Source organism: Sceloporus occidentalis, unplaced genomic scaffold (genome assembly GCF_023333645.1).
Source record: "Sceloporus occidentalis isolate IW3139 unplaced genomic scaffold, rSceOcc1.0.p SCAF_7, whole genome shotgun sequence".
Lineage (NCBI taxonomy): Eukaryota > Metazoa > Chordata > Lepidosauria > Squamata > Phrynosomatidae > Sceloporus > Sceloporus occidentalis.
In genome coordinates this window covers 52,441,635-52,466,331 of record NW_028316987.1, presented here as the reverse complement: position 1 = coordinate 52,466,331, position 24,697 = coordinate 52,441,635, and the positions used below count along the sequence as shown (strand labels likewise).

Genomic DNA, 24,697 nt, shown 5'->3' with positions numbered 1-24,697 from the left:
GCCACTGACCAGAGGCCATCCTGAGGTCTCCCATTTGGGCTCTGAAACCTCAAGGACTGGGATAATTTTTAAAGTGGCAACCGTAAATCCCACTAATATCTCATGTACAACAGAATCTAAACTGCTTAAAAACTTAAACTGGCATCCAGTGGGTGAATTACAAGACACCAAATTCTGTCTGATTTTGGAAACTAAGCAGTCAGGCCAGATTAGTATTTAGAAAGGAGATTGCAAAGAAATTCCACATGCTTTAGGTTATATTCAGACTGCCTGTTAAATATTCTTGCCTACGAAAATCCTATGAAATTAATAAATTTACAGGCAGCTTGAAGACACACAAGAACTTATGGTGTTGAGGGCACCAAACTGATAGGAGAACAAGGAAGGATAACTGAGTGGGGCACTGAGGACTGATTGATCCATAACAGTACCCTAAAGGAGGATTAGGGTCATGAGTTTAGGCAACGGCTGCCCTGTTTTTTTTCCTCCTTTCTCACTCTCCAGAAATCCTCCTCCCTCAGTGTAAAGAATTAAAGTACACTATTCCAAACTTGAACCATTTAGCTGTGTACATCAAACCACAGAAGGTTTCAAGATGATGGATGAGAAAAGTCTCATTTTACCTCATGTTAGGGATTCAAGATACATTACAGTGTTGAGTTGTTAGTCTCTCTTTGATTAGTTTATATATGATACATAGCTATGGTAGCCTTCCATCCAACCTCCCATTTTCTCAGCTGCAGGCCCCTCAACCCAGCCATTTCCTGGAGAGTGGGGTTGTGGTAGAAAAATATTCACCTGGGCACATAGCAACAGGTATCAAAGACCTCCAAAGATCCTATGGATGATGCCATTGACCTGAATCAGGCTATAAAAATAGCTGAACACTTATCTGATGCTCCCCAGACTCTACATCAGCTAGGAACTGGCTGGATTCAAGATCTTGTGTGCATGCAGTGAGCATGACATTAGTTGGGTGGATTTTTGTTACTGTGCATTCGGTAGAGAATCCCAACCTCCACATTCAGTAAAATTCCAACCTCTACCATGAGCAAAAAAGTGCATTATGACTGCATAAGTTATTGAGCTAAGAATCTATCTTTTCCAGTTGTAGCTGCCATTGTTTTTGCTTTAATTTCTTTACCTTTATAGTTAAAAATCAATTATCTTCCACACATCTAAGTCTAGACTAATAAGTAGTCCCAATTAGAGTAAGCTCACCAAATCAATTGCTCGATTGTAAATCAATACATATGTGAAGCCTACTGGGGTATACGCTGGTTGAGACAACCACATAAGCAGAAACCTCTGATGCATTTTAGGTGCCCTTTTCCACTACCAGGCTGGATCACCCAAATTTGTAATTGGAGCAAATCATGGTTCCAGCAGCTGTCATTCTGTCTTTCATTAACAAAGGTTCAGTGGTTAGCATTTGGTGAAGCTACAATGCACAGAAAACCTTCCACACATTCTTAACATTTAGGCTTCATCCTTTATTAGGTAGTGAATAAGAGACATAAAAAGGATTGTTTGTTGCTTACAGCTGAAATCTAGAAGAGACTTATATGTGAGAGAAAAATGTTTGCATACAGCAATGGTGATGCCAAAGAAAGAAAGAAAGAAAGACAGAGAGAAATAAAAAATTTATAGTGACATAAAGAGAGTATGGACCAGCAGATGGAAAGAGCAGGAATGACTCTTTATTTCTAGAAAAACAGTGATTATCTGTGCCATTTGTACTGTGCCTCCATACATGCCACAGGTCACATTTGACAGCACAAATCTATTCATTTGATTAACATTTCATAGGGTGGTAACACATCCCCAGATCTTAGCAGGCCACACAAAAGTGTCCCCATTACATTAACACTTCTTTCCCTTTTCATCTCTACATATTATTTCATTTGCAAAAAAATCTTTCCAGGGCTGCCTGATTTTGGAACACTCAAATATTCTATGGCTTGGTTCTAAGTAGTTTCCTTTCATGACCACAAACTAAGGCCCCATGGACTCATAAAGATTCACAGAGCATGGCTCGATAAACCACTTGCATGTGTGTGCACATGCCAGAGTGCTGAGGACATCACCCATATAACAGCTATATCATAAAAGGATGAAACAGATTCCTGGGACAATCTTACAGTTGTCATGGAGATGTCATCAAAATCAGTGTCAATCCATATAGAAAATCATCCCATTAACTCATTGAATCATGTACCTCCCCTGTAGTTATGGTAGTAGTCACTTTCACTCCATGTTTCCATTGACAGCTACAAGGGATGAGGAAAATCAAATGTGGAAATTCTTGAGAATTCCTGTACATTGTAATCAAAGCAGAGACAACTCCTATGAAAAGGGTATTTTTAGTAGCAATCTAGTAAAAGATATTGTATGCTCAGGCTTTATCTTATAGCTTTATTTTGGAATTGGTGTTCACTATTGGAGTAATTTATGCAGTCAGAGGGGGCCTTAGTACTCATAAAGTGCTTCATAGGCAGCCTAGGGGTTTTGCTTCCAAAAGTGCTATTGCAAAGTCCCAGTGCTTTTGGAATAAATCTGTTCGTCCGCTTGCAAGGAACTAATGAATATTCAGTATTCTGGAGTACGAATGTTGAAATTTAGCTTTAGACTCCTATTATTAAAGGTCTTGAGCAATTTGCCTAATGAAAGAACATGAAAATGATATGCGCATGAGTGCATGCACACACACACACACACAATCCTTAACGGACATCCTATTTCTGGTTTAAGACAGAGCTAGCCAAAGGTGATGGTGGTGTGTGTGTGCTTTACTTTCAAGGCACAAACATTTGCAATTAACGTGGATAAAATATTTCTAAATAATTCATTAAGAATTATCTTTTAAAATTAACACATAAAGACAGCTTTGGATTTGGGAGGCACATATTTGACTAGATCCAGAATTCTATTAGTAACATTCATTTTGCACAATCAAACACTTTCTGATCTCTGACAGTCCCTTTTCTTAAAATCCTTATGCCAGGGTGGGCAGCTGCAGCTGCTCTGTGGATCACTTTTCGGCCCCTTGGGACTTTCCAGGGTCAACACACAACATGCCAAAATAAAACAAAAACAAGGAGTCAAAAGGTACATGTGAAAAATGATTGTTTAAAATGTTAAATGGGGTCAAGGAGCTGTAAATTATTTCAAAGGTGAATTGCTAATCCTGAAGATTTTCAGATCAGGCAATTCAGCAGTGTGTTTTTTGGTTAGAAAAAAGTGTAGCTTGGGGGAACAGGAGGGTGGTTTGAGTGCCACGACAATAGATTTGAGGCCTGCATGTGACTTCAGCATTGTACTTCATCCCATCCCTGCCATAAACCATTAAAAAATCTTCTCTAGAGCAGCTGTAACAGAATAGGAGATAGCATATCTGGGGTTGTGTATGGAATAATGGGTTATGGTCATCATTTTGCCCCACTGCCTTTCAGAAGAATCTCCCCTAGATCCAAATCACTGATATCTCTGGAAATGAAACATTTTTCTGTTCATGAAAAGATAGCTTTGGATCCAAACCTTTATTCTTGGAACATCGCAATTTCCCCCTTTCCTTTTATTTTGTAATTATTTATGTGAATGGATGTATGCATATGCAGGTGCCTGGAATCACATTCTGAAAGATGAAGTCAAAACAACCATGAATAACTCTTTGGAAATGTACTGTAAGCATAATAAGATCCAAATCTTAATTAAAAAAACACACATGGATGTAGCAAATCTATGGCCAATATTTGTGTCACTTTCACTTTTAAAAATTTCTTTGAAGCTCCTGCTTCCCACTTCACTTAAAATATGACTTTTATAGCTAAAATCTACTTGCAGGCATTGCTGCTGCCTCTCAGTATGGCTGTATATGGCTGAGCAGACCTTGGCTTATTATAATATCCTCTGTAGCTCTCTCTGGGAAAAAATGTCAGCAGCAAATATCAGAGAGTCATGTGCCTTTCTTTTTTGTTCTCTCTGCTCTTTGTTGCCAGCCACTTCATCCATATTTAAAACTGAATGGAGATATATATATATATATATATATATATATATATATATATATATATATCTCATATCATATCATTTTATCTGTATAAATTATTTTAACTCTACTGTATGTACAATAAAGCTTCATAGATCTCGAACACTTCATTTTTAAAAAAAACCTCACAGTGAACATAAGTCCTTAAGAGATTATTTCATAAAGACCAACACAAAGTTTATGACCCAAGGGTTGTATCTGTTCCACACAAAGCCTATATGCCTCTATCACATATCTTTCATATCTTCAAAATATAGCAGTAGCAATGTGCATTCTTCCTGTCCTCCCTCCCCACACCAGAAATGTACTTACCTTGTCCAGTAATGCTCCCACTTGTGTGATGTAAAATGAGGTACTTTATAAATCTTAGGTGATTTTGGGTCCCTTTCCTATAAAGGAACTCCATCAAAGCTTGGGAAAATTACTTTTTAATTACAGCTCCCAAATACCCCAGCCAGTATATGGAGCTCTCAAAAAAGGTAACTTTTCAGAACTCTGATCTACATCTACATTATTGTTGTCCCACCTTTGTCGCCCACCACATTCTATATCAGTCCTGGAAATATTGGGAACATATGTGGTCAATGAAGAACTAAAGATCCTCCAGAGAGAATCGTCACTGCCTCATCAAACTATAAGCTATGGCATCAAATGACTTAAATACTGGTGGCAGTTGGTGAGGTGGGAAATAGCCTGGAAAGGTTAATATTTTTAGACTATTCCCCCAGCCAGCATGGCAATTTTTTCTAGCCCTGGGAAAGAATTGGCTGCCACCAAGACACATGATCTGTTGAGATCCCACACCTTTGCTGGAAACCATTTCATGGTGATATTGGATCAATGGTGCCTAGGACTGCATCCACAATGCAGGCATAATCCAGTTTGACACCACTTTAACTGCCATGGCTCAGTGCTAGGGAATGATGGAAATTGAAGTTTGTTGTGGCACCAGAGCTCTCTGACAGAGAAGGCTAAAAGTCTCACGAAATTACAATTCTAAGAATTCCACAGCATTGCACCAGGGCAGTTAAAGTGTATGAAACTGGATTATTTCTGCAGTGCAGCTGCAGCCTAGACCAGTGTTAAGGCAGCCATGCTGATCTAGGGTACCAAGGGTACCCGATGTAAGTTAGTGGTGTCTATAGAACCAAAGTCTGTCGTTACTACTTTGTGATGTGCTCATACTGGCCTAAATCCAATTTCTAGTTTCAGCTAGAGTAGGCCCACATAATCAATGGGATTTCAGTTAATTGGCTGTTCAGCAACTGATTTCGTGGGTCTGCTCTACATGGAACTGGATTGAGGTCACTGTCTGTTTTTGATAGTTATGATGAGAAAACCTAAACCAGATAACAGCACAAGAACCGACATGAGCAGCAGAACTTTCTCCTCCTTCCTCAGCAGTAAGTATTCCATCTTTATGAATTACACTAAATAATACATTTCAAAATGCAGAGAAATTTCAAAAGCAGCTTGTGACAAAGCAAGTGAGTAAGGCAGATAAGTTACAGCTTGGAAAGAATGGAATAGCAGATCTTAGGATGTTATACATTAAAGACTACAGTGGGTCCTTCATATCAGAGGCTCATAAATCACCATGCCCCATATTATTAAATGGCAAGTCTGTGCGCATATCACATCCACTGAATAATATGGAGTGTACCCATTTACATTTTTTTGCCATCCGTGGGGGCTCCCAGACCCGAACCCCTGCAGATGGAAAGGGTCCACTGTACAATTCCTGATTCCATCAGTGGATTCTGGGAGTTATATTCCCAAAAATGCCACCTTGTTTACAGATGTTCTATTCAGTTCCAGTGCTGCTCATTTAGAGCCTTATCATGTGAGAAAACAAAATGAAAACAGAGCGAGAGTAGTGACTTCCTCTGTGCCTTACCTCATAACATTGTATCACTTCAGTTCTCTTTCCTTGGGAGATGGTTTTCAAAGCACATCCTTTTTCTAGCTGGGAAAATGCATTTGACAAAAAGCACGCTTGTACAGCTGTCTCCCAGGAAAGAGAAGTAGATTGCTATGACTGCATGTGATAAGGCACAGAGAAAACTGCTACTCTTTTGGCTCTGTTTCCAAGTTCTTAGTACTTGCAATGAGATTATTCCTCTCTTAATTTCTCTTCCAAAGTTCCAAAATGTCACTGTTCACATCATTTTAAAACTGGACAGAGACTAATACTGCAGCTTTATGCATCTTTATTCAGACATAGGCCTGGCTGTGAATAATCAAGACTTATTCTCAGGGTAAATTTGCCCAGAAGGCTATCTAAACTTATGATCATTGTGGTGGCTTATCAAAGAGAGATGATGGATTAATGTCTCCTTCGTTCATGAATCTGGTGGCATACATAGAGACACAATACTAGTGTTTAACAAGACATCTATTGCATCTACGTTTTACTCAGATAAATACCCAGGAAATGCTGTCTTGGCAGGACCATTGGTCAGAGTTACTACTATTCACAGTGTTTGATCCCCCCTCCTTTTATTCTACAGAATTAAGTATTTTATGTACACTGTAGCCAGCTAATGCCCTTTAGACAATTCCGTTTAGTTGTTTCTTAAGCAAGAATGCCATTGCAAGGGAGATATGTGCCAAAAAGCACAGTCAAAATGATTTTGTACATTTTTAATATATATATGTATATATTTATATAACTATGAACCAATGTTGCAGAATCTCTGCTACAATGGTCAGTATTCAAGAGGATGACTCATCTGGAGAAAATGTCGACTCTTTCCCCTCTTTAGAATTTGTTCAGCGCTCTTATCAAAAGTCCTAGCACTTCATATTTTTTAACACACACATATATATATATTTATACATATATACTTTTTAAAACTTTAAACTATAAATTAACACTGCATAGTTCATTGTTCTTGTTTTGCTTTTGCTCTGAAAAATTATTGCAGTACAATTAATTCCTCTGTTGAGTTCAATATGGGGCAAAGAGGACAGGCGTGTGGGTGGTCCGTATAGGCCCAGGGGCTGGTCGAAGAAGAGCCGGAGGAAGTGCTGAAGTCTGAAAGAGGGTTGCTGGTGGGGCGGTTCGAAGGCTGAAGGGAGAATTTACAGCCACAGCAGCAGCTGCTGCAGCAGCTGCCAGTGGGTTTGGTAGGATCCGTGGAGTCATTGGTTTTGAAGGTTCCTTTGTAAATACAAGTTTTACCTGTAGAAGAAGAGGAAGAAGAAGCAACAAGAAGTGCTGATTATTAGATTATCCACTCCCAAAATTGCTTTGCCTAGGAAACATGTAAAGTAAATGGAACCCCCAGACAGAAAGGCAGACTAAAAGGTTTATAGGTGCTAACAAAGAAAATGGGAAATGGAAAAATATTTTTTGCATGTTCTGAATTTATTTCTATGATAATCCTAGACATTGGGACAAATGGGGAATTTTTTGAGAATTTTGTTTAATCTAAATGTTTAGGAATACTCCAAAATTTCCATATTTTCTTATCCTTCTACTAACCATGGTACTTTTATTCTCAGCTCTGTTGCGCAATAACACAATTATTTGAAGAGTTAGTCATCTTTATTTACGTCATCTCCCACTTGTTCGTTACATTTTAATCACGCCCTTCTTTCAAGAAGATCAGGATGGAGATTTAGGCCAAGGCCCTACATCAAAGCATGTGTTGTGGCATACACCATTCTGTGCTTCTCCCTCCCCCAGGAGCTGTCATGCCCCAAGGATTCTGCCACAGCCATACTGGGAAGGAAAGAAGTGACTTGGCAGCAGCCAGCAATACTCAGGAGTGTAACCACAGAGGCGGAGGATGAGGACATTGCCCTCCGAAATGAAAATTCTGTCCTCCTCCAGTGAAATTTTCTTTCAGCCCTCAAATTTCTAGCCTTTCAGAGAGAGAGGCACTGAAAATTGCTTACACACAGAGCTCATATTTCCTGTGTCTGCAGTCACCTGGTAACTTTGCCTGCCTCTTTTCTCTGGTTGCCTAAACTCTATTTCTAAATGCTTGACTGAAGTTTAAGTTATTGCAATGTGAGAAACTTGAGGAGTGACGAAAAATATCATGGGGTGGGGTATAATTCTTATTATGGGACAATGTCATCATTCCCCCACTTTCCCTGCAGCTATACCTCTGGCTCCACTTCTGCAGCAAAAGGAAGAGTAGTGAGGTTGCTCTTCCAGATCTCCAGCAAGAGATCTCTAGAATTCTCCAACCAGCATGACTCCTGAACATGCTAACTGAAGGATTCTCAGATTTTCCATCCAAAATGCCTAATTTATAAGCTGTGCTACCCAAGGCAACCTTAGCTGAGAAGAAATATAACCAGAATTATTCTTAAACACAGTTGTTCTGCCATAATGAGAAAAACGTGCTTTCAAATACACAACTGAATCATTGCCTTACTATGTTTCCATCAATATTATCATAAAACACTATGCAGAAAAATAAGTTGCTTACGCCAAGCGGGTGCGTTCCCTTCTGGAGTTTGTTGTAAGGACTATATTTGGGTTTTGGGGGCTTCCCAGCAGCTCTGTCTTTGTGCCTTCTACTGCTTATGTGCTGTTTAAAAGTAAGCATCCTTTGTTATTTTTGTTTTTACTTTAGAAATAACATGATTTCAGTTGTCATTAGTACTGCATACCTCCGACCACCCTTAAACAATTGGTCTGATATATTCCACTGACACACTGATTATTCCCAATAATAAATCTACTTCAGTTTCAAAATCTTATGTGTATGGAAAGCAGCAATGTCTCTCTCATAAGAGGAGTCATAAAACATTTTGCTAACTTATCTCCAATTGGGAAAGAATATGATGTGCTCTGCTTAAGTTAACCAGGTCTAGCTCTGTAAAGAGCCTAAACAGAAAGTCCATCTGGCAACCATATCTGAGACACCTTTCTTAAGTCTTTTATATTGTACTACAGTGATTTCATCCTACGTTCTTATTTTATAACCTATTCATGAGGGTTACAGCCCAAAACGTTGAGATAAAAAAATGATCTGAATCCCATTGGTTAGTTCCAGCTACAACAGACCCAACAAATCAATTGTTGAATGGAGAATCCAACTTCAAGTAAATCCAAATGGTCCAATGGGTCTACTCTAGTCAAGACTATTAATAGGATTTAGGTCAATATCATCCTCATCATTAAAAGAGCAGGTAAGATGGGTTTGTTGTGTCCTGGCTATGAAATGCCTTCCTTAAAGACTGAATTGGTCTAAAGTGAAAATTAGTTGTTGTTTTTTAATAGTTTTAAGCTTCTGAGTCCCAAAGAAGAATTCATCTTAAAAAACGACGACCCATACACCTAAGAAAATAATTCACTCTTTTATGGGAAGTACACCCCCCCATCCCCACATATGTGGTTACATAATATTGCTGAACATACAACATAGCAGATGGAAAAGACAAAACATTTTAAGGCATTCTTAATTATTGTAACTTAGATAGCAATTTTCTACCTATGACAGTTTCAAAAAAATTTACTTGAAGCAGCTAGAAATGCATACCAAAACAAAACAAAAGCATCACGAACAACAAAAAATCAGCATGGCACTGTGTGGATTAAAAAGAAAACAAACCACAGAATAGGAAGGTTAGTTCACCCATCATTGTTACTAATAGCTTCAGGAGTATACAAGACCACCTTCAGATCCCACAGACAGGTTGCATTCAAATGGATGAGCTACTTTCTTATTCTGTATGTGCCCCATATCAAACACTGTGACTTCTTGAACAGTGAAACAGGTTTCTGAAGTAAGAGTATAGCTGCAGAAAAGTAGTGATGCCACACATACACCACAAAGGGTGGTGCGACATATGATGCCCCTTGATCATAAAGTAATCAGTAGCGCTGAACACTCAAAAAAAACTTGAGGGTCTATCGTAATGTGTAAACTGAGCTATCCTTATTATCCTTGAATGTATATCAATGGGAGCAATGATAGATGCATTCCCACATAGTTACCTGTTTAAGTTGTGTCTCTGAGTTTACATGCACATCACAAATTTCACAGTGAAATGTTTTGTTCTGAAGTCCTGTATTTCCTTTATTAATGGGTCCTTTCCCTTTGACTCCTGCCCTGGGAAAGGCTTTGATTGTTCCACTTCCATTTCGAGCTTCTAGCATAGTTTTGTGCTTTGTGCCTGGAGATATTAGACAAGGGAAACAGAAGTCATTTTAACAAGTTGTAGGCATCCTTCATCTCTCTAGAAGTATCTCATGTTTTAACTTGTTTATATTATGTGACACAAGAGACATCAATCTGCATTCTCCACATTACTATGATAACAGGCAAGCAGTGTATCGTATTTCATTACCTCACATCTACTTATTGAATGATACCCATGTACAACTGAAGCAAACTGACATTAAATTGTACTGATATGGCAGAGGAGACCTGACATGAAGTTAAATGGATATCTCATTTTTATGGCCACTAGCTGTTAATGAAACTTGCACTGCCACTGGAAAAGAGACTCATGATAGCTTTTGAGGATGTTTGTCTGAGTCATCATAATGCTTTTCAGATCAGTTTCTAAACAGGAGGTTGAAATCTTGCTGATGGTACTGACATAACTGGCACTCTCTCAAAGGGCCCCTTTCAGAGGAAACTTTTGACTATGTGGGACCCATTGAAAGTAACATAAACTACACAACAGCATATTTACCTTTCCTAAGCTCCTTTTGTTTCTGTGATTCTTTTATGGAAATAATTTCCTGGTGGATTGCACCCAAAGACTTCAACAATGGGCGTCAGGTTGATTTGAATTGTTTCATGCCTTTACTGCCTCAACAGTGGGAAGATCCTGGGACTTCAGGGTACCTTTCCTAGGGATGTAAAGAATATTTGCAAGTGCTTTTGTCCTCGATGAGAAAGGGCATCTCCACACATTCTGACACATTACAAGTTTTTGTGAATTTCTCACAGACATTTTGCATTGTGGGATTTTTCACAAAAATATTATTTGCTTTCAAATATTGCATTATGTGCAAAATATATCTTTGCACAAAGTCTGTTCCGTTTGCACAAATACTTTTCTTGTAAAATAGATTGTATTTGCACATATTTTTGAATGATGCTTAAAAATTCTCAAAGGAGTTGTCTACAGCAGTGAAAAATGCCTCACTCACCCTGAAGCTGGTGCTGGTAGTCTTCATTATGTACAACTACTTCCAGGGGAAAAGTGTTTTCTGGTCCTTATACTGACATCCGCCCTAACTAAGCAAAGTTGGGAAAAACTTACTCCAGAGAGATCTCGAGTTTGTTGCACATATGGACTGCTGGATCGGGTCTGATCTGGCCCGATTCAGTCAGCCACATGGAAAGAGCAGTCCCATCCCTCTTCCCTGTGCTGAGCAATGCAGGGAAAGGGGTTGGCTTGTTTTTGGAGCTGCCACCACTGCTTTCTTGCAGGCAGGAGCTCTGTGTAAATCCTGCCTGGAGTGTCATTACTTCAATGAGGAAGGTTTAGAACAACCCACTACTTATTGATTACTAGATGGGCTGCTCTGTTATGACCTCAGCAGAAGTGATGATGATGGCCAGGCTCTCACAGGGAGCTGCTTGCTTGGTGAGGCTGCAGTGACAGAGAGACGGGCCATTGGGGTTGATGTAGTTTTGGCACACCTGACAAGATTGCACATGACATGGTGTCTCACCAGATTCAGTCTCATGCGTGTGTTTGCCACCATAGTTGGTCTGGGGCTGGTCCAGATCAAAATGATTCAGACTGGCCCCAGATTAAATGGCTGGTGTCGACACACTCATAATCTTTATCAGCTGGGACAAAACCTGTGAAGTTTTGCATAAGAATGAAAAAAGATTTGTATCCATAACTTTTATACTGTCTACTTCTTTAAAATAATAAGAAAGAGTTAAGATGAGAAACTAAGTTAATCTGATGCATTGATTATCCATTGTTTAATATTCATTGTCAGTGGCTAAGACATGATGAAACTAAAACGACACAAAAGAAGTGAGGACAGGAGAGTTGGTGGTGGAGATTAAACCTACAGTGGTTCTAATAACACTAAAAATGTGGTTTCTTTTTTTTAAAAAAAACACAAGCAAACTATACTAGATGGAAGACAACTTTGTAAAAAAAATAATGTCATGGATCAACCAAATGTGGAATCAATACTGGCATTTCCATATACACTGGACCCTTGTTATACACTGGGGTTTGGTTCCAAGATCACCCGTGTATAACAAAAGCCATGGATGCTCAAGTCCCATTAAATATAATGACATAGCAAAATGGTGTCCCTTATAAAAAATGGAAAATCAAGGTTTGATATTTGAAATTTATACCCTTTTTTGAACATTTTCAAACTGTAGATGCTTGAATCCATGTATAAAAATCCTTGTATAAGAAGAGCTGATTGTATACCAAAACACAAACTTTAATAGTTGCATTCAAAAAATATCCAGGTTAATGGGGAAAGTCCTAACGGAGGCAAACACCATGATTCTACATGGAGTGAGGGATATTTACTGTTTTCATATATGGGTATTTACTATATGATTCATATTGTATTGTTTTTTTATTTATTTTGTAGACAGATTAATTTAAGTGGGGATACTGTTCTGTTTTTTTGTGCTGAGACATCAAGGTGACAGCAATTCATAACCCTTTATGGATTTAAAATTAACAAAATTCAAAGATGGTTCCTTATGTCAGAGAATTTAAGAATACCAGGTTAATGAGGGCTTCACCCCAAAGTTAGAGAGGCACCCTTTGTAAGTTAGTTATAAATCCCTGCTCAGACTTTGTCGGATTTACAGCACCATGGCTCCCAAGAAGCTATCTAAGAAGTCACAAAACTTTGCAAAATTCCTTCTCTGTGGAAGGAGAAGTAGAAGGTCCAGTCCTGGAAGCCTTCTTATTGTCATGGTAGGAACCTTCACTCTCACTGCACTTCTACCTCAGTGGTCCAATGGTAATAAGGAGAAAGATGAGTGTGTCCAGGCAAATCAAAAGAAGCCTTATATATGGAGATGGCTTCATTCCCCCAGTACACAACAAAATGAGAAGAAATTAGCTCTGGAGCTACCTCTACCCAACTGATCAGCATGACAGAGCTTGGAAACTTCATTTCTTCTGCTGCTCAGGACTGCTCTATTAGCAAAAATTTTAATGGTATTGCCCATAGGTATTTAATATCTGAGTAAGTCATGTACAAGATGCAAGAAATGTTGGAAAGGATATTGCACCATGAGTGACACACGCATATCCATTTTTCATATTACAGAATCATTTCAATATCTGTACAGCAGAAAATGTTGAGAGTTAGAATTAGAATCAATAACCATGTTGCTGGAGAATATTGATGTAAGATTATAAAAATGAATCTGCTGCATGCTTGTGGCTTCACAAGTGATTACAGTGTAACAACATAAGAGCACCTAGAGAGGTCAATTGTATTAAACATGGAACCATGGAATGTTCTATCTGCTGCATACAATATAATCATTCTAAATGTATTTTAACAGCAAAGATGCGGTCCTTGATTATATAGTTAGAGAATATAAATAATAATAACTTTTTACGGCCATTTGGCCAGCACAATAGTTAGAGAATGAAGGAACAAACTGGCATGTATCTTGACAATTGGCAAAATCCTAACAGCAGTCCCAGTTTGATTAGACCCACTGAATCATTGGGTCTTACATAATGGTTGATTATGCCTTTATTGAATGGGTTTGCTTTCGCTGATCTACCCAAATAGAAGTATAGCCCTTTCCTAGTTAGACCTTCAAATTACCTTAAACATCTGCATTAAACAGTAATTTATGTAATACAGTAACAGGTACAGCATGGAAGACTCAAGAGCGCTCTTCAGATGGTCTTTTCAAAAGTGACACGGAAAACATTTAGTCTGAGTTGTACCGCCTAAATGCAGTTCATGGAAACAAGTGATTTTAATTCAAACACATATATTTAGCCAATTAACTTTCATTTGATTTGCCCACGTGAGAAAAATAAAAGCCAATTTTATTGTGACTTTTGAAAGCTGCCTAATTCTACAAATTCATATGCACTGGCTTGTGCATCCTCTGTTACAGATAGTATTTTCAATGAATGCTTAGTTTTCTATTGGAAATAAACAGAAAGAAGCAAAGTAAGGTGAAAGAGCCTAAGCAGTCACATTCATCCAAAAACCAAGATTGGCAATGAAACTTGAGAAATCTTATTATTAGGATAGGGGCATGATTCTTCCAACATTATGTATATTGTGATTGTATTCTTATTTGTATTTTCTTATCATTTTTGCTGTAATCAGCCATGATTCCTCTGGGAAAAGGCGGAATATAAATAAATTATATTATATATTATTATTGATATGAAGCAGAATTCCTCTTTTTTATTTTCTGTGATGGACTTTTTCTACGTCATGTTTATTCTGTAATAGTTAATACATTCTATGTAATTGCTTGGTTTCTGCCACCTCATTTCTACCTCTATTGTAAGCAATCTAATATGATCAATGGAAGATAACTGCAGGGCTCTTTAGTCAGGTAAGAAATTGCTACATCTCACCACTGTTGTGTGCCTCCAGTTGCGAGGCTGAGTTGACAGCAACTTTGCATAGTGAACAATAAAGGAGCCGCTTGGCCTTCTCTTCCTCTGTCTCTCCCAAGGAGCATGTGTTGCTGCTAGTGGCTGTTGTGGGGAGTTTCTCTACTTTAGAGGTGATTTCAGTTGTTATGACACTGCTCTTCCGAATTTCAACCATTGTGGTTGTTGATATTGCTGGTGCCTCTGTTGTTGTGTCTGCTTTAAAGAGAAAAGAAGGCAACATGAAACAAACAAACAACTTGTAATTCGAAACTCAAAATGGCTTTAAGTGAAAAGGATAAATTTTCAGGGAAAGGAGTTCAAGGCAGGAGCAAATCTTATGTCATGGCAGGCGTAATGGATGCATTTACATTGTAGAAATAATGCAGTTTGACACCATTTTAACTGCCATGGTTCCATTCTATAGAATCCTGGGATTCGTGAGACAACCCCATTCTTTGGCAGAGCAAGCTAAAGACTTTGTAAAACTATGAATTCCATGATTCCATAGGCTGGAGCTACAACACTTAGTGTCAAACTGCATTATTTCTACAGTGTAGATGCACCCAATGAAGATTTATGGCCATTCGCCATATGCTGTTTGACTCTGGTATTATCATTGGCCAAGCTCTGCCTGCTCCAGGCTATTGACAGTTGCAAAGTTCCTCTTTGTGATTCATTAACTAATGTTGTTGAGACCTCAAGAAGATAGAAATGGTATTTCTGTATCTGTGTGCCCTCAGGGCTGGACAAATACATATTTTTAAAAACATGACAATATATTGCGATTATTTGGCTGCTTGCTGTGAGAGGATGGAGATGAGTGATTTCAGTTGAAACACTGTTTACAACCTAAAGGGATATCATTTCAGTGGAAGATGATTTAAATGTAAATATATTTAAACGTACAGTTTGAAAGAGGAAAGGGTTAGGAGAAAGCTCCGAATTATAAAGATTACGCTTTAAGTTCCCAAATTTACACAAATCATGGAAGATATTATATTATTATAAATTTTTTTTTTTAAATCTTAGGTCTATAACATTTCCACTCTAATATCCTGTCAAGTCACTGCACATGTGATCAGCAGACAAGTTAGAATGTAGGCTGTTGGAGCCAAGAAATACAGTGCCATGCCTGGGAAGCAACAGAAAGTCATAATGCAAGGAAAAGGTGATCTTTTCATGCTGCTTGAAACATCCCCCCAAGAATAAACCCTTACAATCAGAAATTTGTGTAAATTTATTCTAATGGACATAATACAATATTCAGCAAAGGGAGACCTTGCTCCACTGCAGACTTCCACAATGTGACCTGCTAACCTGAAAGCAACTCCAGCTGAGTCCTGTGACCTGCCAGTTGCTAGACAACTCTCTGTTCTCAATCAGGCATCAGAATAGGAGGCTGATGGGATACATTTAGCAAGGCTTTAGGCAGGCCTTTTCCACCCAATACCCCAAGATTGTTCATTGAATATAAAACGGTTGCTGAATGGTAGTGAGGAAAGCTTGCCATTTATCCAGAGTTCACACAAAAAGTGTTTCATGAGAGAAAGCTAAACCAAAATGCAAAGAGCTGCACAGACATTTACTGAAGAATAGAGGGAGATTAGCGCACCAGTTTTTATAGGCACGAAATGTAAATGCACAAGGATGGATTCTTTCACATAGCTCAGTCCCTGGGCAGTACTCATCCCGTACTTGACCTGGGCTTCTCCCGGACCTTTTCAAGAATGGGAAAATCCTGTTCTTTAAAAGATTTGAGAGTAGCCTGGGACAGGCACCCATGGACAGAGCTGTGCAATCAAATCTGTCACTGTGCATTTACATTCTGCACCTTGCACTGGAATAAAAAAGCTGGCGCACTAATCTATGAAGTGTATCAAAATAGGTTTGGAGTTGTTGATTCCTCTCTCCACCATTAAGTATAGGTTGTGACTCATGGAGGAAACATCTCAATGAACATTTGTGCTTCTGCATGAATCATCTGAATGTAAACAAACAAACAAACAAACACCTTCCTGAATGAAACAGGCTGGGGTTTAGATGGTTGAGAAGAAAGTGGGAAAACACCCCAAATTTGGGCACAGGGACAGAAGAATTGAGGTGATCAGAGCTCTTCAGTTGCTCATGTTATTGTGATAAGTCCATAGCCAGCATACCAGAGCTTGAAAGAAATTACTTTGGGGATAACATTTGACTAAGACCCTCTAAATTTGTCAAATGTATCCTTCTTCCTGTGGGCAAGAAATGAAAAGGATCGTAATTGCTGGTGACTTTTAAAATTAGCTGCTACATGGCCTTCTGAGACATAATGTAGGGTCCCCCCCCCTATATCCTTAGAATGGAATACATCTCTGAATTTTAGTAAGATCTTTGAATATATTCAGTTTCCCAAACTTTTATTCTTTCTGTGATTCTCCTTTTGGAATTCTGAGTCCTACAGCTTCAACATGATTAAAGTGTAAGCCATCTCTCCATGGAGGGAGACAATCAGCTCTAACAACCTTAGAGGTGAAACAAAAATTGCTGCTATAGGCAGGAGATATAATCATGCAGTATAATTAGAGTAGTCAGTCACATTCTCCAGGGGAAAGGTGTGAAGTGTAGTAAAAGGAGAGAATAGACCATTTACTCCTCTTTTAAAAACTCCCCCTGCCCTTTCCCATCCTTGTGTCACTTGACTAATTAATTTGCCTAATGCAATTTGACATTTAAAATCACTTGTTGTACGAAGAAACCAGTTTGATGCATGAGCTTTAAAATGAGGCCACTAAATTTCATGGTTTTTAAAAATATAGAAATATACTTGTATTTTGATTGACAGGGTGCAGAAGAAATTAAAAAGGAAGCAGACTGATCACTAGCATAGCCAACAAATCCCATTTTTTTATTATTCCACTATCCCATTATCTGTGATTTGTATAATGGAAATACCTTAGGAATGATGGGATTTTTCAAAAATGATAATCTTAGTTTGTTCCAAACATCTACATTTGGTTTCATCAAGCTCAAGTGGATCTGCATTTTTCTTCCTCCACACGGGTTTAATTTCTTGCCATTTATATTTCAAGGCAAATAACAAACCAGGTTCTCGTCAGTCTCTTGGCATTATGTGGCACAAATTATAGAAGGGTTTTAAAAGGATTTGACTGTGTGTCCTTTCACCACTCTTTTTCATGGCAGCCAGTCTTCTTTTTAAAGAAACTAAAAGCAATGATTGGTAATCTTTAAGGATGAATAACAGTGACTTCCCCAAGGCTGGCAACTGAAATGTATAGCTCACTAAAGCTTTCTCGCATTCAAGCTGCCACACTCACACTTTAATATCATGGTTCTGGGTGAAATGTTACTCTGGCACAACCTATTCCCATTTATATATTTTCCTCAAAACCACTTGTGTACATTTTCTAAATCAATGTTAGGGAACTGAAAAACAAAGTTAGGATGCCCTAGAAACATGAAATGAAACATTACTGTAGTTTATACACCTACATTTATTCTTCAATAAAGCTCTGTGCTTTATGAATAATCTTGAGTTTCCTAACAGGGACATTAAAACCAATAGAACAATTGGACATGACTCCCATCAATTTCAGTTCTATGTACCTTTACATTGGAGCAAACCTATTAAAATCTTGAGTAGTAAAAGTGCATAGTGTGATGAGAAAACATAGCTGGACCAAGTCATGAGTTAGGGATTCATTCTTAGAAAGAACATTTAAATATTAAAAGTTTTTAACTTTTCTATGTTTTAAATTTTAACTTTGTAGTGTTTTAATTATGTTATTTTAATTGTTTTTTAGAATTTGTTCTAATGTGTTTTTATATTGTGAGCCACCTTGGGTCTCTTTTTGGGAAAAAGGCATCATAAAAAATGAATGAATGAATGAATGAATGAATTTGGCTAGGGATGTGATTATTTTCTAATTTTCTTCTCTAAGGAAGTGAAAAGTAATTTTATCATTTTCCTTCACGCTGCCAAAAAGAAGATCTTTGAAAATTGTACACTTTGGAAGGAATTTGCAATTGGAGACTCGCTCTGCACAGATTTAACACATGGTTGTTTTGTGTAGTTTCCTTTGCAGAAAAGGCTGGTGTCTGTTCAAAACAACCACATGCAAATTTTGTGCAGAAAGAGTCCCTAACTACTGCATTTTCTATGCAGGAAACAGCATTTTCTGCAGGCAAAACAGAATCCTATTTCTTTCACAAAAAGCAGTGCTTTCTGTACCAAAGACATGTGCAAATGTTTTGCACCAAGTAAGTCTGAAACTGCCAAGACTGTTATCAGGCCAGGATTTTTCTTGTCAAGAATTCTCAACATCTAAGAAAAGCTTTTTGACTATTTTTCAGATATCTTCAAATATTATTTCCACTCTTATATTTGACCTGCAAACCATTTACCAAACCTAGGTTCTTACATGTAAGTATCTTGAGATGAGATCAAAATATGGATGGTTAGCATCCTGTTGGTCAGACTCAATTCGAGTAGACCTATTCAATAAGTATGGAATAATTTTGAATAGTATATGTGCATAGTATTAAATATTTTGCTCAATTAGTCATCTACTTTCACTGATTGAATAAATATGTATAATTTTCCTAACAGCAAAGTATAGATGGCCTCTTTACAATACTCAAGAAATTTTCAGGCACTTTGATACCATTCATTTAAATCAAGCAAAGGCATGTTTAATATTTTAACTCCCCCACTTCATTTCAAGAACATAAGAGAGACATTTAATGTGCACACGTGCACACCCACACCCACTTCAGTTTTATATCCCCCGATTAAATGTTGCTTCTTCCCGTTTAGAAATTATATTTTTAGGAACATATAAATAAATTGCAGGGACTATACAGAGACTATCCATCCTGTATTAAATCATTTTGAAAATCATTATTGTCTCAAGAAGAAGAAAAAAAGATATTCAGAATAATGTTTTGACCAAGAAACATTTACCAAGTACTACACTGTTAAAATCACCTCCCTCCTACTGGAGTAGAAATTATATAAAAGTGAGGTTCTCAAATTCTGTCATGTATATCCACCACCTGAGTAAAAGTGTTTAATACAAATGTATTTTAGCAAAGCTAAAGTTATGGTTGGCATCCCACGTAGAGTTGCCAAGTGTCATAAGGGATAAGGCTCCGGTCCTTTTAACGTTTGTGTAGAAAAGGGTTTTTCAGCAGGCATTGCTTGTCACCTAAGGAGCATCTTCTGAAATTCCCTCTTGTACAACACCATTAAAGGGTCAGAGATCCTGCCCTTTATTTTACCTGGTAACCCCAATCCAAAGAATATAAAATAGTTAATCTCACTCCAAATCTAGGAACCACCTATTAAAGGACTTGTACAGACAGGCCAAAATAAAGCTGCTTCAGATCACTTTGGAGGTATGCTGTTTAAATGACACACACATCTTAAGAGGCCAGAAACTGTGCCAAAGCTGTGCTCCTGGAAGCGTGGCTTTGGTGCAGCTTTGGGCTCTTAAGATGCATGGATCATTTAAACAGCATACCTCCAAAGTGACCCAAAGCAGCTTTATTTTGGCCTGCCTGTATAGGCCCAAAGATAACTTCTCACATTACAATTTGTGTTCTAATGGAGGGAAAAATTAATACCTACTTTGCCCTTTGGAAATGATATAAAAGAAGTTCATTTCTTTCTTGGTTCATGGTTCAGTGTTGTTTTGTTTCTTAGTAAAATCCAGAATCCCTTAAAAGTAACAACATTGCCTGTGCTACTTTTGGGTATAATGACCCTCTGAAAAACAATGTCATAAAAAGTAATTGTTATATGAAAACATATAAACATAGACTTGTATCGTGGTACTTTTTCATGTAACAATTACCTTTTCTAACATTGGGCCTGTACAGAAAGGCCAAAATAAAGCTGCTTCGGGTCATTTTGGAAGTATGCTGTTTAAATGAGACAGGATCTTAAGAGGACACATGCATCATTTAAACAGCATACCTCCAAAGTAACCCAAAGCAGCTTTATTTTGGCCTGTCTGTATGAGCTCATTGTTTTTGTGGGAGGCATTTCGGGGATTTTTGACTATTTTATTCATATTCATTTGAAAATAAAAAATAAAACTGCATTATAGACACATTATCCCTTGAACAAAATAATAATAGCTGTTATCATGCTGAGGCTTAAAACTGAATTCTGCCCCCAAGTTGACAACTTCACAGAAGCACATGTTCTATGTGGTTTCAGCATGATGAATATGAAAGAGACTCCCTACCTACTGTATATCTTCTCCTTTACTACTTAAATCTTTGAAAAAGGTAATGTTATTCTTTGAATCATGGAATCATAGAGCTGGAAGAGACCACAAGGGCCATCCAGTCCAACCCCCTGCCATGCAGGAACACACAATCAATACACCCCTTGATGACTGATGGCCTTCCAGCCTCCATCATGTTCCAAGGCAGTGTGTTCCACTGTTGAACAACTCTTACTGTCAGGAGGTTTCTCCTAAAGTCTAGGTGGGATCTCTTTTCCTGTAGTTTGAATCCATTGTTCCATGTCTTGGGCCCTGTACAAACGGGCAGGAAGGGGCTGCGAAACACATGCCACGGCACTGGTCTGGCCTCCGCAGAGCACAAAAAGGAGTCATTTGCTCCTTTTTGTGCCTGTGAAGCGACTCCACAGCCACTGCTGGGCGGCTTGATCACACCCCTTTGACGCAGTGCCATTTGGGATGTCATGGCACGCATTGTTCAGGCGCTACATCTCATCCCTCATTGTCATCCCCCCTTCCTTGTGTGTTGTATCTTATTTAGATTGTAAGACTGAGCACAGGGAACTGTCTGATTAAAAATTGTGTAAGTTAGAGCCTTTATGGCTGAATACCAAGGTATAAATAATACAAACAATAAATAAACTGTGAAGTTGAAGGCTTTCATGGCCAGCATCCATGGTTTTTTGTGGGTTTTTTGAGCTATGTGGCCATGTTCTAGAAGAGTTTCTTCTTGATGTTTCACCAGCATCTGTGGCTGGCATCTTCAGAGAAGATGCCAGCGACAAATGCTGGCGAAACATCAGGAAGAAACTCTTCTAGAACATGGCCACATAGCCTGAAAACCCATGAAAAACAATAAATAAACTAGTTGAAAACAGCACACTTGCACAGTGCTGACTTGCAAGGTGCATCCTACTTCCACCACCATCTCCGAATGGTTTACAGGTAAAGATGGGAAAATGCCTCCCCTGCCACTGGCAAATAGCATTTCACAGCACTGAACAACTACACCAGACTATGGAAAAAAATTACTTTTCAGACTATGACTTCCAGAATCCTCCAGCTAGCAAGGCCATGTTGTCTATTACAACCATGACCACGGCAGTGTGTCTAATGCAAGGTGCAGCACTAAAAACCCATCAGGGATTTTCAAACTGCAGGCCAATGTCATTTTGATGATCTGTAGATGTGTAATCAGCATTTGCTCACAATGTGTCACATTAGCCCTTGAAAAAACACTGAGGTGACTCAGAGTTCTGGAAATAACACAGAAATATAATCAGCAAAATGCCTCTAAAAAAAAGATGCTGACAATCCTGCATTGTGCTATTTTCATTCTAATGGCCTGAGGTAATTATTCCTTCTTGCCAGTGTCACTCTTCTTGCTTCGGTGCAGCCACAAAAGCTAATACTGAGAGGAATGGAATGTCAGCATCCAAGAAAGAGGAATCCTTAAAATTCACAACACTTTTTAAAATGTTCTTAATCTTAATATAAACATAAGTGCTTAGGAAGTGGCAAACATAAAAGTTTCTTTTTATAGTAAAATGACAACTAGAGTGCACACATACAGCATTTGTCAATGAGGTTTGTTTCCTTAAAAATGGGATTCAAGATATAAGCACATCCGATAAATTTTATAATACTAATAAGGTTTGCTTAATTCTTCTCAGACTATGAACACAAATTACTTCTTTAGTTTTACAGGTAAAATCAACTATCTGGAAAATTCCAGATAGTCTGCAGTTTTATTGTCAGGACATATAAATATCTGGAAACTCATAAATGAGAAAATATTTTTCTTTGTGTGTGTGTGTGGTTTTTTAAAAGTGATTGCTTTTTAACTTTTTAAAGGAAAACATTTTAAAGGAAAACATTTTTGATAAGATATGTATTTTTTGTCATCAATAACCTTGTTCAGTTAAAAGTAGGAAATGCATTACTATGCAGAAACTGGAGAAATACTTCATTTCATAGAGAAAAAGCTCATTATCAGCTATCTGTACATTTTACAAAAATCAGCTTGGGCTGCATTTGAATTTTTCCCCCCAAAGCTGTATCTTGTAGAGATCTCAGTGCATGGCCCAAAGAAGTTGTTGTGTTTTTATTTTCCAATATACATTACACCGGTGCTTTGCATCCTGTAATGCCTTCCTGTAAGCATTCTGGGAACAATTCACAGTTATGACCTATAAAGCGCTCAATGGCTTGTGTGCCTGACATAGTTTATAATAGAAATTACACTTCCTATGCAAACCTGTACAGTGCCACAGACTGTGGAAGAAAAACACAAAATCATTCATTGTGTTTGGAAGCGATTTGCCTTATGGATAAATATATTGTCACCTACATAGTAAGTCAATGCAATGCAATAACATTTTACCCAGCCTAATAAAAGTGGAAATAAACTTTCGTTTACACACACACTTGCTCTTCCTCTATAAAGTGGAGAAATTGTAAGTGATAGTCAAAGGATACAAATACTAGGTTGGATACCAAGTACCCATGAAGAATACAATATAGATGGGATATTTCCTATATCAGAAGGGGGGGCAGGAAGAGATTTCTTTTCTAATTCTCTTTCTTTTCTAATTCTCATTCCTTGTAATCCCCCCAAATCTGCTCAAGAGAGCTAGGACACTTTGGAACAGTGGAGGAAGACACATAGAGGGTTGTAATCAAAGAAAGTAAAATTAAGTATCATCCCAACAAACAAACTTCTGGTAGTGGGAGCCTTTGTTGGACTGTAATCATTCTCAAAAATGGAAAACACCATTGTATTGGTAGAAAGAAACTTATGATCCATCCCATCTTGTATATTGGAGTGCCACAGGCAAAAGGAACACATGAAAAAGCTCTTAGAACAACACAAAAAATATCCAGATAGTTTGGAGTATGGATGGATTTAAAATTTTGTTTCAGTTCATTTTTTAAATAAAAATTTACCAAATTCTGCAAATTTGTTCATATTCAGGAGGGAAACAAATTCTTTTTTAAAAAATGAAGGTGGGAGAAACCAAAATGGAGAGGTTTGTCAAGTTAGAGAGACCACACTACAGATGAACTGAGTCATCCTAAGAAGCCAGGTCCCTGAATATGCAAGGTATGAGTGTTTAACTCTTCAGAGTCTGGGCTTGTCAATGTATATTGAGTAATGTTTGTAAATCTGAATTATGATTGCCATCTTTTTTTTTTCCTTGAGAGGCCCTTCATCTTTATTATCTGTAAGGAAGGCACATCTAACACAGTCCTCTCTAGGTTGGTATTAGTTATATCCGTTGAATTAAACCAATGCAAATGGGGAGAATTTAATTTCTGTCAATTTCTTGAAGGACTTACCAAAAATTGCAAATAATACACTTGGAAGGAAAACAAGATTTAATGGTTTTGAGTCAAACTTACAGATTCTCCTAAACTTAGTTTAGCTTTCTGATTACGGTTTCTTATATCTGGTCTCTTTGCTGCAGGAACCCCAGGAGAAAAGGACACCTATTTGATTCATAACATAAAATCTTTTGAAAGGACAAAGAAAATTATTTTTTTAAAAAAGAAATGCATTCCTAACCTCACTTTCAGGGCCTTATTCTGTCCAGTTAAAGGTGATTTGACACTGGCCTGAAGTGGCTTGTGTTTATTAATTAGTGAAACACAACTTTGTAATGAAATCTGCATTTTGTTTTAACTGTCAGTCCCTCTAGTTCAACACATAGTTCATCAAACCTGAAAGAAATTAACTGCATGAATGGGATTCCTACATCCTAGCTGAAGTTAATTGAATGAAACTGGCAGGAACAACATTCAGAGGTGAAGAGCCGGTGGAAAAGAGCAAGAGAGGAGAGTCTGA

General features: G+C 37.9%; 1 protein-coding gene across 6 annotated transcripts in view; it reads right to left on the bottom strand.

Annotated features, from left to right (window-relative positions):
• Positions 1–4,467: 4,467 nt before the first annotated feature.
• ZNF385D (zinc finger protein 385D) overlaps positions 4,468–24,697 on the bottom strand; it is a 450,774-nt gene continuing 430,544 nt past the window's right edge. For 3 of the 6 annotated variants that reach the window (XM_089532942.1, XM_089532944.1, XM_089532948.1), the window contains 4 exons: positions 14,585–14,821; positions 10,008–10,186; positions 8,494–8,595; positions 4,468–7,232 (listed from right to left, as the gene is read on the bottom strand). In XM_089532942.1, coding sequence (XP_089389068.1) covers positions 6,999–7,232; positions 8,494–8,595; positions 10,008–10,186; positions 14,585–14,821 — 752 coding nt within the window. In that variant the 3' untranslated portion in view covers positions 4,468–6,998. The remainder of the gene's footprint in view (positions 7,233–8,493; positions 8,596–10,007; positions 10,187–14,584; positions 14,822–24,697) is intronic. The other 3 variants (XM_089532943.1, XM_089532945.1, XM_089532946.1) reach the window with 2 other exon arrangements.